Raw genomic sequence first — 13,400 nt, 5'->3', positions numbered from 1 at the left:
ATCGTCAGTAGGTAGGGCCAGGCACATTTTCAGCAGTGCCACTGAGTGACTGCACAGATCAAGTTTAATAATTTTAGAAATCTCTCTACCCTGGATCAGTAATATTTAGAATAACAAGTGTGCATCCTGCAAGCTGTAAAATGTTTGTGAAGATCTGTGAAATTATTTACCGTTCTGCCAGCTCTACAGGGAACTGGAGTTGTGGTGTGTGACAGGTTTATGAGATGTGCTTGTGTAAGGCAGCCTTCAAAGCCTTGGCTCTAATGAGGGTGAACTCTGCTCTCGAAGCTTTCTGGTGATGAGCTTTGTAGGGCTTTACGACAAGGAGCCCACAACAACATGACTTGTACAATACTCGTCTCTGGGAATGATGCGGTTAGCAACACTACTGCTGTCAGATGGAGGAAGAGTCATGAAGGTGTTCCAGTTAATATGGTACATTTTAAACTCTGCTCTTGTCTGAATAAATTGGTCGCTAGGTGGCAGAAGGAAAATATGTCTACACTTCAAAAAATACCAACCCACATGCTCTTGTTTTCACCTTTGTCTAGTTACTTGGTGGTTATTTTACTTTCTTTGTCTGGGGTGTGCATGCAAAAATCACACCAGGTTACAAATTCTCATGTTGTATGACGATTTTTGTATGGGATCCATTTTATTTTGAAGAAAATTTTGAATGAAAGAGGAAGTAGCCAGGCATGGGAAGTGAAAGAAGTTAATGCAGCTTTCCATATTTTACACACAGGTATGAAAACAGGTTTAACCTCCCTTTCAGTTTTATCCTTTCTTAGTTAGCAAGTGTTTATGTTCTTCAGTTTCTGAACTAAAGCTACAAGGAGCTTACGTATGTTGAATCAAGCTGAAGTATGTTGAATGAAACAGGTTTGGTAACTCTTCATGTTTGGTTAAAAACACTAGGGCAAAACTGAAGCTTCAAGCTAGGTGACCAGATACCTCTTTTCTCATAATAAATGTTTCGCCTCTGTAGTTCTTGGGTTTGGATGGTTGGCCAGGACTACTTAGAACGTGTAATGAACTTGGATGCCATATCCATTTCCTAAGATGTTGGTTGCAGTGTAATAGGTTGTAAACTGTCCTCTCTATAATATCACAGTGCAATATGTGTATTTATTTGGGATATTTTTCAAGATAAATATAGTTGTAGAATGTATGTTTTAGAAATGTTTTGCCTCATTTTACACGTGATGCCTTCTTTCACCGTTTCTCCTCCCCAGACCATATAATCTTTTCATTCTGACTGTAACCCTCTTGGGATAAGCAGTTTTAACCTGACTATGCCTGTAAAATGACCTCTTATAGTGCTATATAAAATAATTTTGAACTGCAACCCACCAGGTGGTGTTTATCCACTAAACCCTTATATTTACGTGTTCCTTTTCCTAAAATACTGCTTTCAAGTGCTTCCTCCTTCTTAGTTCCACTGGAAATTATTAGGCATGTTCTCAAGATACCTTCTGCTGGATTGTTGCCAAGAATTTTATGTTCTGTTCAGTAGTTCAGCTTAAAGAGGCAGCATGAATTCTACCTGTATGTCTTTCAGAAATTGCTAATACCATATCTCAGGACTAGAACATTTTTTTTGAGTACTTTAGATTATTTTAGATTGCCAGTGGATGAGGGCAGTAGATATTGCAAAGGATATGAAATAGCCATGGGCTGTGCTGCTGTATCAGTGAAGTGAATATTATGGAGATATGACTTAAAAAATTGAATTTTTTTTTGCTTGATTATTCTGATGTGCATCATCAGAAGCAAAGGCAGGATAGATTACAGAAATATGGATGTGAAATGAGGTAGTTGTATTTGGGTAGAGGCATAGACCTCCATACATTGGGACTGAAAGGCTGCATAATCTCCATCCCAGAATGATGAAAGAACTGGTAGTTGAAATTGCAGGACTGAGAGCAGAGATTTCCAGTGAAATTTATTGGGTCTGTCGTCTCATGTGTTTGGTGAGTTGTGTTGACATGCCTGCATTTCTAAGGGGAAAGGAAAAGTGATCCAGGGAATATGAGTTGTTAGTTTTACCTACACAGTGCGCAAAGTTTTACAACCAATTTAAAAAGGATGAAAAGTGAAACACTTGGGACTAACTGGAAGGCAGAATAAAGTGAAATAGGATTTCTTAAGCAAATGTGTTGCCTTTTCCAGCTCTTTCTTTAGAGTTCTAGGTAAATTCTTAAGAGAAAGAAATTAATCTACCTGGATGCCACATAGAAAGTAATTCAGCCTCACCTGTGTGCCTGGGAAGTTCATGGAACAGATCGTCCTAGAAGCTTTGCTAAGGCACATGGAGGACAGGGAGGTGATTCAACACAGCCAGCATGGCTTCACCAAGGGCAAGTCCTGCCTGGCCAGCCTAGTGGCCTGCTGTGATGGAGTGACTGTATCGGTGAACAAGGGAAGAGCTACAGATGTGATCTATCTGGACTTCTGTAAGGCCTTTGACACGGTCCTGGAGGCATATGGATTGATGGGTGGACTGTTGAGTGGATAAGGAGTTGGCTGGATGGTTGCATCCAGAGGGTAGTGGTCAACGGCTCAATGTCCAGATGGAGATCGGTGAAAAGTGGTGTCTCTCGGGGGTCCATACTGGGACTAGTACAGTTTAATATCTGCATCAATGACATAGACAGCAGGATCGAGTGCACCCTCAGCAACTTTTCAGATGACACCAAACTGAGTGGTGCAACTGACACATGAGAAGAACAGGATGCCATCCAGAGGGAACTGGACAAGCTGGAGAAGTCAGCCTGTGTGAACCTCATGAGGTTCAACAAGGCCAAGTGCAGGATCTGGCACCTGGGTTGGGGCATCTCCCGCTATCAATACAGGCTGGGGGATGAGGGGATTGAGAGCAGCCCTGCTGAGAAGGACTTGGGGGTACTGGTGGCTGAGAAGCTTGACATGAGCCACCAGAGTGTGTGCTCGCAGCCCGGAAGGCCAACCGTATCCCGGGCTGCATCAAGAGAAGCGTGGCCAGCAGGTCGAGGGAGGTGATTCTGCCCCTCTACTCTGCTCTGGTGAGACCCCACCTGGAGTCCTGTGTCCAGCTCTGGGGCCCCCAGCACAAGAAGAACATGGATATGTTGGAGCGAGTCCAGAGGAGGGCCACAAGAGGGCTGGAGCACCTCTCCTATGAGGAAAGGCTGAGAGAGTTGGGGCTGTTCAGCCTGGAGAAGAGAAGGCTGCAGGGAGACCTTATTGCAGCCTTGCAATACCTGAAGGGGGCCTAGAAGAAAGATGGGGACAGGCCTGTAGCAATATGACACGGGGTAATGGCTTTAAACTAAAAGGGAGTGGATTTAAATTAAATGTAAGAAAGAAATTCTTTACTCTGAGAGTGGTGAGGTACTGGCACAGGTTTCCCAGAGAGGTGGTAGATGTCCCCTCCCTGGAAGTGTTCATGGTCAGGCTGGACGGGGCTCTGAGCAACCTGGTCTAGTTCAACGTGTCGCTGCTCATTGGAGGGGTTTGGAATAGATGACCTTTAAAGGTCCCCTGCAGCCCAAACTGTTCTGTGGTTCTATGAATTAGTTAATCTAGTGAGTGTGTAGTGTGGAAGAATTGTAGGGTGGGGACGAATTAAGCAGCAAGAGGAACGTAAAGAAGTGGTACTGAAAGAAAAAGTGTCAGTCAACTGACATATCATTTATGAATTTCCTCAAGAGTAGAGACTGACTTTAGGTTTGTATTTAAATTAATGATCCTGGCACAAAAAAAAAGAGGTATTTGCTAATTAAATTTGCTGATGACACTGAGTTGGGAAGCACCATCACCCAGAGAGGAGAATGAGGCTGTTGTACAGGAGGAACTGGATGACTCTGTGGTGGAGTCATGGAAATGGGATAATGTTCAGTGATGTAGAGCAGCAGGCCATGTACTTGGAGACTACAACAAGAATTTCTGCTAGAAGCTGGGAGCTCAGCAGCAGAGGAGAAGAAACATTTGAAAGTATCAGCAGAAATCAGATCAGGCTGAACTTTCATTTCATAGAATCATAGAATCGTAGGTTGGAAAAGACCTCCAAGATCATCAAGTCCAACCGTCAACCCAACACCACCATGCCTGCTAAACCATGTCCCAAAGTGCAGTATCTACACATTATTTTAACGCCTCCAGGGATGGGGCTCAACCACTTCCCTAGGCAGCCTATTCCAATGCTTGACCACTCTTTTAGTAAATTTTTCCTAATATCCAATCTAAACCTCCCCTGATGCAGCTTGAGGCCATTGCCTCTCGTCCTATCACTAGTTACTTGCGAGAAGAGACCAACACCTGCCTCACTACTACCTCCTTTCAGGTTTCAGAGAGCGATAAGGTCTCCCCTTAGCCTCCTCTTCTCGAGACTAAAGAGCTCCAGTTCCCTCAGCCGCTCCTCATAAGACTTGTTCTCTAGACCCTTCACCAGCCTCATTGCTCTGATTTGGCACATCACCTTTTCCCAGTGATGATGGGAAGTGCTGGCTGCTGGAGTGGGGCACAGCTAGGTGCCACCTTTGGCTTTCACAGAATCACAGAATCACAGAATGGTAGGGGTTGGAAGGGACCTCTGTGGGTCATCTAGTCCAAACCCCCTGCTGAAGCAGGGTCGCCTACAGCAGGCTGCACAGGATCTTGTCCAGGCGGGTCTTGAATATCTCCAGAGAAGGAGACTCCACAACCTCCCTGGGCAGCCTGTTCCAGTGCTCCATCACCCTCAGAGGGAAGAAGTTCTTCCTCATGTTCAGACGGAACTTCCTGTGCTTCAGTTTGTGCCCATTGCCCCTTGATCTGTCGCTGCACACCACTGAAAAGAGTCTGGCCCCATCCTCTTGACACCCACCCTTGAGATATTTATAGGCATTTCTAAGGTCCCCTCTCAGCCTTCTCTTCTTCAGGCTGAGCAAGCCCAGCACCCTCAGCCTTTTCTCGTAGGGGAGATGTTCCAGTCCCCTCATCATCCTCGTAGCCCTCTGCTGGACTCTCTCCAGTAGCTCCTCATCTTTCTTGAAGTGGGGAGCCCAGAGCTGGATGCAGTACTTCAGATGGGGCCTCACTAGGGCAGTGTAGAGGGGAAGGAGAACCTCCCTCGACCTGCTGGCCACACTCCTCCTAATGCACCCCAGGATCCCATTAGCTTTCTTGGCATCCAGGGCACACTGCTGGCTCATGGTTAACCTGTCGTCCACTAGGACACCCAGCTCATTCTCTGCAGAGCTGCTCTCCAGCAGGTCTGCCCCAAGCCTGTACTGATGCATGGGGTTGTTCCTGCCCAGGTGCAGGACCCTGCACTTGCCCTTGTTGAATCTCATCAGGTTCCTCTCTGCCCAACTTTCCAGCCTGTCCAGGTCTCGCTGAATGGCAGCACAGCCTTCTGGTGTATCTACCACTCCTCCCAGTTTTGTGTCATCAGCAAACTTGCTGAGGGTACATTCTAACTGCTTTGGCAGCAAAGGGTGGAGAGTGCACCTGGCAGCTGTTGCTCAGTGTTTGTGTGTAGTGGAAAGAGCCTGCAGGAAAGCAAGATGTCTTCAGGACCCAGTTCTGGTCATTGCAGCTGCCAGGGTTGTCCTACGTGATTGATCTGTCTGATCTGTCTGAGGCTGAATGTAAGGAAGCAGTACAATATAGCTGTGGAAATTAAGGAAAATAGGAAACTAGGCCCAGTTTTTTTCAGGTGTTACCAGCAGAGAGAAGAGTTACCCATGCCATTGTAGGAGGCCCTGGTGAGACAGGAGCTGGAGTATTTTGCATGCATTTCAACAGCCGAGTTCAAGATGTGTTCATTTAGAAGAAGAAAGAAAAAAGTATTGCCAAAGTGAAGAGGTAATTGTGTTCAGCTTGTGTTCCAAGAGGGGACTTGCTTGGTTTGGTAAATGAAGGCAGAGCACACCCATGCTCCAAAGTGTATCAGGGTGGTGGACATGTCAACCAGACAACTGCTGAAATTAATGCACAAATTTGATACAGGAAATACATTCATTCTGGAAATGAGGTTTTTGTTCCAGTGGGTTAGTGCAGGTCTGATAGCCCTTCCTGATGGAAAGCCCAGGAAATTCTGGAAAGTGTCTAAGTCAGAACTTTGTTGGCTGAGGAGAAGGTTAATGTGATGGGATAGCCAAGGGGACTGGGTGGGAGCAGTCTGGCTGTTGGCATATGTTCTTAGAGAGAGGCCATCACAGCAGCTTTATATAAACCTGGTTTGGGAAAATAATATCACAAGAAGAGATGGGGGTATGACTGGAAAAATTGTGCTTACTTCTGCTGCCTGGATTCAGGTGACCATTTTAAAATCATTTTTTCTAGTCTGCACTCACCTGCTGACTGAGCATTGCATGTTGGACCAATTTGGGACCAACATTAATAATCTTATTACATGTGAAAACTGTAAATACTTTAAATATTGGTTTAATTCCAGAACTGAAAAAAATGAAAACGCTCAGTGTCACTAACATGATAGCCGAGGTGATGCTGAAAGCGCGTCTCCCGGTTGGCCGCCCTTCTCGCTCGGTTGTCGAGCCGTGCCTCGGGGAGCAGGAAAAATAACTGTCCCAGGAAAAGTAAGTGTCGCAGGGCCCGGTAGCTGGGGTTTTGGGGCTCGGCCCCACATGCAGCAGCGAGGAGGGCCTGTGTCCCAGTGTGCTGGGAGAGGAGGTGCTCCTTGCCACAGGGTCTTTCTTTCCACTTGTATTTCTGTTTTTTTCTGCTGCTTTGAGCTGCGTCACAGCCGGGCCCGGTGTCACCTACATTGCCCGGGCTGCGTGTTCACCGCCTTTCTGGCCCAGCAAACGGGCTGCATGCAGGTCTGCAAGCCGGGCTGGGGCATGGGGGCTGGAGCTGCTGCTTCAGCCTCCTCCACGGTGCACGGCAGCCACCCGCCCAGCCTTCTCCTGCCTTTTAAAGCTGGCCTTAACTCTGTATCACCCAGAAAAAACCAAAACATCTGATTTGCTTTGAGATGTGCATTCTTCCGCTAGGAAAACCAGTCCGTTGCAGAGGGAGAGAAGCGTGTAACAAAGACAAACAGCAATTGCCTCTGGTTTCATTACCATTTTTTTTTCCTTTTTTTTTTTTATGGTTACATTTGGATTCCATTTCTCTCTTCTGAAATCTTCCAAACTCTGCAGAGCTTTCCTCTCTGTTTCCTTTTTACGCCAGACCATTACATTTTTGACATCAGCTTTTTGTCTAAACACAACTTTCAGCTTCATTTCCATGGCAAAAAATTGATCTGGGAGTACTAAACAACACAGAGTTCACTTGGAAGCAAGAAATAAAAATAGTGGGAAGATAAACTGCTCCCTCACAGGCCTCGTGGGCAAACGGCAACTGGGAGGGGTGTAATCACTACCTTTTTCTTTTTCCACTGCGAGGTTATTTGTGGGTCTCCAGCTGCCTCTCGGCCCGCCTTTGCCTAGGCTGCTTTTGTCCAGCCAGCTGGGATTCTTTAACTTGCTGCTGATAGTGTTTAGAAGCTTAGTTAAGAGTCCTAAAGTAGCTCCCTACTCATCCTCCTTCGTTAAAACAGCGCAGCTGCTTTTCAGGCACCACTGAACGCTGCTGTTGAGCTGGGGGGAGAAGCGGTTTCCCTCTGAAGTGGGAGAGGAGGAGCGTGAGCCCTGATGCTTCAAAGGGACAATGTGACTTCACCCCCATAAGCTCAACGGCACTGTGGCAGCATTAACCAGAAACTCCAAGCCGTTTGGGGCAGTGGCAGTGTGTGGCTTGGTTGCTGAATGAGCATCGGCACACTGCAGAAATTATTGTAGTTCAAAGAAGCCTGGGTGACTTGGGAGCTGCTTTAGGGCTTTCAGTGCTACCCTTAAATAAATATGACCTTTTAAAAGCATGTGAACTGTTTACAGAGCTGGCCTGTGAACGAGAGGAGGGAAATAGAGCATTTACAGTCGAGGAAAGGAGAAATTGCTGGGCAGGAACACTTTAGCTGAACAAGGGGAGACAATCCTCTTGGTTTTCTGCCATCAAAGACAATGGATGTAACAGCTTTTGTGTTCCTTTTCAGTGATGATGGGGTGCCAGTTGTTTAGCTCTAGCAGGTAGTGAGGCAGGTGTAACATCTTCAAAATATGCTTGAGATGCCCTGGTCTTCAGCCAGGAGTTAATGTAGCATGAAGTCGTGACGCAGCCTGCTTCATGAGGCTATTTCTGCATTTGTGCCTTTGGCTGGCCAGGAAGTGTGTCAGTTGTCTAAAGAGCGGTTTAGCACTGTTGAGAGAGTCTAGTTTGCTGCTTTAAAACCAACCAACCAACCAACCAACCCAGCCACCATGATATGTAATGAGCTCTGATGGGACTTTATCACTGTGAGCTGCATCTTTGAAGGAAGCATGGTGCTGTTGTGGTGGCAGCAACCACAGGTGTTTGGGGACTCTTTGTGGAGTGTAGGGTGTCAACATGTTGGTTTTGCTGGCCATTGTGGTGCAAAGGTAGCTGTGTTAGAGCTTGATATGTTCTTGTGGCTTCTACAGAGGTGAACCGGACAATATTGCTGTATATTGCTAGTAAAGGATATGTTGAAAGAATAATGTCCTTATGAGCCTGTATGACTTTCAATTCTAGGGAAAGAAAATACCTCAGGAAGTTGGCGATGGGGAAATTCCAAAATTTGACGGAGCAGGTTACGACAAAGACTTGGTCGAAGCTCTCGAAAGGGACATTGTATCAAGGAATCCAAGCATTCATTGGTATGAGGATTTTCACAGTTCAAATGTGTTTGCTAGGGTGGAGAAGGAGAGAAATTATCTGTCTTCTAACTCTTAAAACAGGGATCCATCATAATCTTCCACAGATAAGCAAAACAAGGTCTTTTTGTTTTAACAGTTTATTAATTTAATTACAGTTAAGCTTTTTTTGCTAACTGATATTATGTGCAGTACATCCGTTAGAAGTATTGCTGAAATGAAAGTACACTCCAGAGAACTTTAAAGATATCACTTTGGTATTCACATTGTCTAAAGCAATTTTTAATTAAGCAGCTCTGGGTAATTTGAGTTGAAAATCATTTTTTTCCCTACCTTCCAAAAGTGAATTCAGTTTAGGTCACAGGATTATAGGAGTGCTCTCATGAGGCATATACTGGCATGCTAAAAGAGATGGTACTAAGTGAAAAGCTTTTCTATTTTTCTTGTATAAAAATAGAAGAAATATTGTTGTATGGGGATCTTATACAAGTTTCTTCATCTTGCACAGGGATGACATAGCGGATTTGGAAGAAGCCAAGAAATTATTAAGAGAAGCTGTCGTTCTTCCAATGTGGATGCCTGATTTTTTCAAAGGGATCAGAAGACCTTGGAAGGTGGGAATTTATTTGGTGTTTTAGTAAGTGGCAAGCTGTAGTTATGTATGTCCGCTGCTGTGATGTGTATGGATGCCTGTAGCAGAAGGCTAAAATGGCAAATGGGAAAGATCAGGAATTTCTTCATAAAATTGTCTCATAGTAATTCATATAAAATGCACTGAAAGAAACAGCTGGAAGTGTATGCAGGCTGTACAGTAAATAATTCTGTTGATTTACTCAGTCATAGCCTGTTGACATTATAATACTTGCTGTATGTCAGCTTGTACATGTAAGTAAGCATATAGCGTATGTTGACTGAAGCAGAAATGCTGAACAGGCAGCTCTGCTGAGGATTGTGGTGGCCACTCTTCAACACTTCACGGAGGAAAGCAGTCCTTGGAGTGTTTTATTCTGCACGTGCCAACTATCTCTCACTCAGACTGCAAACTGCAGGCTGGATGGTGCAAAGAAGCAAGGAGAGAGGGGGCTAACCTGAGTGAAGATTTAGCTTTGCAGTTACGCTTGCAGCTGGGCATAGTTACTGCTGGAGTGGGAGAAATTCAAAGTGGTAGAATGAGCTCTAGGTGGGACAACAGGAAGGACAGGACTGAGCTGGCCTGGCTGATGGACGAGGTGAGCTCAGTCACAGAAATCATAGAATGGTTTGGGTTGGAAGGACCTTAAAGATCATTTAGTTCCAATTTCCCCTGCCATGGGCAGAGACACCTTCCACTAGACCAGGTTGCTGAAAGTCCCACCCACCCTGGCCTTGAACACTGCCAGGGAGGGGGCAGCCACAGCTTCTCTGGGCAACCTGTGCCAGTGCCTCACCACCCTCAGAGTAAAGAATTTCTTCCTTACATTTGGTCTAAATCTACCCTCTTTCAGTTTAAAGCCATTCCTCCTCGTCCTATCACTACATGCCCTTGTAAAAAGCGTCTCTCCAGCTTTCCTGTAGGCTTCTTCAGGTACTGGAAGGCTGCAATAAGGTCTCCCTGCAGCCTTCTCTTCTCCAGGCTGAACAGCCCCAACTCTCTCAGCTTTTCCTCACAGGAGAGCTGCTCCAGCCCTCGGATCATCTTTGTGGCCTCCTCTGGACCCACTCCAACAGGTCCATATCTTTCCTGTGCTGAGGGCTCCAGAGCTGGATGCAGGACTCCAGGTGGGCTCTCACCAGAGCAGAGTAGAGGGGCAGAATCCCCTCCCTCGACCTGCTGGCCACGCTTCTTTTGATGCACCCCAGGACACGGTTGGACTTCTGGGCTGTGAGCGCACACTGGTGGTTCATGTCCAGCTTTTCATCCACCAGTACCCCCAAGTTCTTCTCCTCAGGGCTGCTCTCAATGTCTTCATCCCCCAGCCTGTATTGATAGTGGGGGATGCCCTGACTCATGTGCCGGGCCTTGCACTTGGCCTTGTTGAATTTCATGAGATTTGCACAGGCCCACCTCGCAAGCCTGTCAAGGTCCCTGATCTGGGCCTTGCTTAGAGCTGAAAAGGAGGGGGAGGGAGGAGGTTGCTGAGCATTTCTGTAATCAGGAAATAAAATTGTCTTGCTTTTGTCATGGAATGGATTGACACTTGTTTTGGGAATAACCAGTCACAACACAAGGGGTTTCTGCTTACTGAGAAGGATTTCTGGGGAAAAGAGACAGTTGCAAATTGTCTGGTTTTGTGAGTCTGCAAGGCAATGGCACGTGTAGGCAATGCTGTGTAGATGAGTAGTTTCTGTGGTTTAGTATGCTGGTTCAGCAGCATATATTCAGATCTTGTGTTACTAACACTTGCCCTGTCTTTTCCTGCTTGATCCTTGTACTTCTCTGGGTTATACTTAGATCTGACCCTCAAAGCTGTCCTCCTCTAGCCTGAGCCAGTCCTAGATCCCTGTTACTCTGCTTGTTTATGAAACAAAGCCCTGTGGGAACTGATGAGTGGACGACTTGTCATTCTTGGGACTTGTGTCTACATACAGCAGACAGGGGAAGTCGGAAAGAGTGGGAGCTGACAGCCGGAGCTGGGAGATTGCTGCTTGAGGGCTGTTCCGGAAGGTTTTAGGCAGTTGCAGGGGGGCAGCCCAAACCTAGAGTCAGCCCAAAGCTAGCCCCAGGCTGCGTGGCCTTTGGGGTTTAATGTGCTTGTGGTCAGTACGAGTGGGCTTGAGGTTAAGGTTAAGCTTAACCAAGTTGTCAGCTTGGACAGAGCCTAGATATCATGGCTTACAAGTGTAAGGTGAGATTTCAGTGTCTTTTGAACAGCTGAATCTCTCTTTTCCTCTTGAAATAGAGCAGTTTGATCCATACCCTTGTTACAGACCACAGGGGCCCCGTCTGTCCAGTCTCAAAAACTTCTAAGGGAGTGAAGCGCTGCTGTGCTTTTTTTCACCTGTTAACATGCCTAGAGGATGTAGTGGCCATCTGTCTTTAAGGCAGGTATCTCAGCAGACTGCAGGGACCGTGAAGAGTGCCACTGGCCCTCCTGTCTCCCAGTATTGTGGCGGTGGATAAAGAAACAACAGCCTGGTCTTCTAAAGAGTTACAGTTTCCATCTCTTTGCATGAGATTACCTTTTCCTACTGAGCAGTGTTGCCTCTGAAAACTAGGTGGTTGTAGACATGGAAAAAAATTCTAAGAATATTTCTTCTCTTCAGTCTGAAATACAAATTGATTTCTGATGAGTCCATGAAGAGTCTTCATTGTTAGCCTTTTCCCTGGTGACTTGTGAAGCTGTAACTCTTCTGAATTTATTTTTCACACAGAACAGCATGTATTTTCCCTACTGTTGACCTCTGACTGTGCTACAAGGATGGGAAGTTTTGAAGGGAATACTGTTTCTTGCAGTAATCAGTGTAGCAGCAGGCATTTGTTGAGCCTAGGCATTCAGGACAATAATTCAGGGAAAAGGCAGCCAAATCCGTTTTGGGATGTTCAGACTCTCCTGAGAACAATTCCCAAGGCAGCCCTCACAGTTTGTGCCTGCATTCAGAGGGCCGTGCCTTGCATGAAGGAGCCAGCTGTCGTCCCTGATCCAACACAGGTGCTGTGTAGTTGCAGCCGTGGGTTTCTGAGTGTCTGCAGGCTTGTGCTTTCTTTTTCTCCGAATTGTTTTGTGCCAGGAAGGCCTGGTTGCTCGCTGCGCTTCCCACTGCTCGGCTAGTGATTGTTACAACAACAAGAAGTAACCCTGCAGTGATTTCATCAAAACACACACTCCCTGCGGTGCATTTCAGCTTCTTATTGGAATACTTTGGATTAACAGAGCCTTAGAGAAAGAATAAAGAAGCCTTTGTGTTCGTCAAGGATTTTTACTAGTGAGTAAGTGGCAGCCTGCTAGTTTGCAGAGAGAAAGAGCAATTTGATCCTATGTGTTTCTGTTTGAAACCATGCACATCTTGTTTTGCTGAGAACTCAAGATCTTTTTTTTTTTCTTTTTTTTAACTGATATTTCTATTGTCTTTATCCCCAGAGAGCTTGGTTTTCCCCTGGCTTTACACCTGGTGTGGCTACTTTGCACCTGTGGTATGCACGTGTATAATGCCACCAGTATCATGTGCTAGGTGACGTGCACTGTAATAGTTACGAAGGAGGTGCAAAGCGACGGGCTTCGATTTCAGCAGTGAGTGGCATGTGTAGCTGAAGCCAGAATTTGACCTTCCATAATAATGGAGAACCAAAGCAGTATCCAAAAAATGACGTTAGTTCCTTGTATCACCAGGTCCTGCAGTAAACACAGTTCGTCAACCACAGGGGTCAAGTGTGATTTGAGTTGAGGTGGAGCTTGTTTTAAAGTATTAAATAAACACGTCTGAAACTGGGAGAGAACAGTAAGTCATCTCTGACCTGCATTTCACAGGCTGAGTAATTTTCACCCAGTCACTGCAGGGTTGTACTTGCAATAGTATTATAATCTCAGTATGACTATGCAGCAACTCAAATCACAGTATATGTCTGAATGTTCATGGGGAGAAAAAGAGTCCATTTACTTTTCATGCTTACTGCTCTGGAGCTTAGGCAACCTTGGGCAGCCTGAGGAGTGACATTGGGCTGTTAGCTGTATGGGTGGAGTGTGAACATTTCTAACTTAATTTACCAATGAATGTATG

General features: G+C 45.8%; 1 protein-coding gene across 9 annotated transcripts in view; it reads left to right on the top strand.

Annotated features, from left to right (window-relative positions):
* Positions 1–13,400, top strand: part of KATNAL1 (katanin catalytic subunit A1 like 1) — a 48,640-nt gene that overhangs the window by 23,320 nt on the left and 11,920 nt on the right. For all 9 annotated transcript variants that reach the window (XM_075420090.1, XM_075420100.1, XM_075420095.1 and 6 more), the window contains 2 exons: positions 8,584–8,708; positions 9,214–9,319. In XM_075420090.1, the coding sequence (XP_075276205.1) occupies positions 8,584–8,708; positions 9,214–9,319 (231 nt within the window). The remainder of the gene's footprint in view (positions 1–8,583; positions 8,709–9,213; positions 9,320–13,400) is intronic.

Source organism: Opisthocomus hoazin, chromosome 1 (assembly GCF_030867145.1).
Source record: "Opisthocomus hoazin isolate bOpiHoa1 chromosome 1, bOpiHoa1.hap1, whole genome shotgun sequence".
Taxonomy (NCBI): Eukaryota; Metazoa; Chordata; class Aves; order Opisthocomiformes; family Opisthocomidae; genus Opisthocomus; species Opisthocomus hoazin.
The sequence above is the reverse complement of the archived record's forward strand: the minus strand, read 5'-3'. Positions and strand labels throughout refer to the sequence as shown.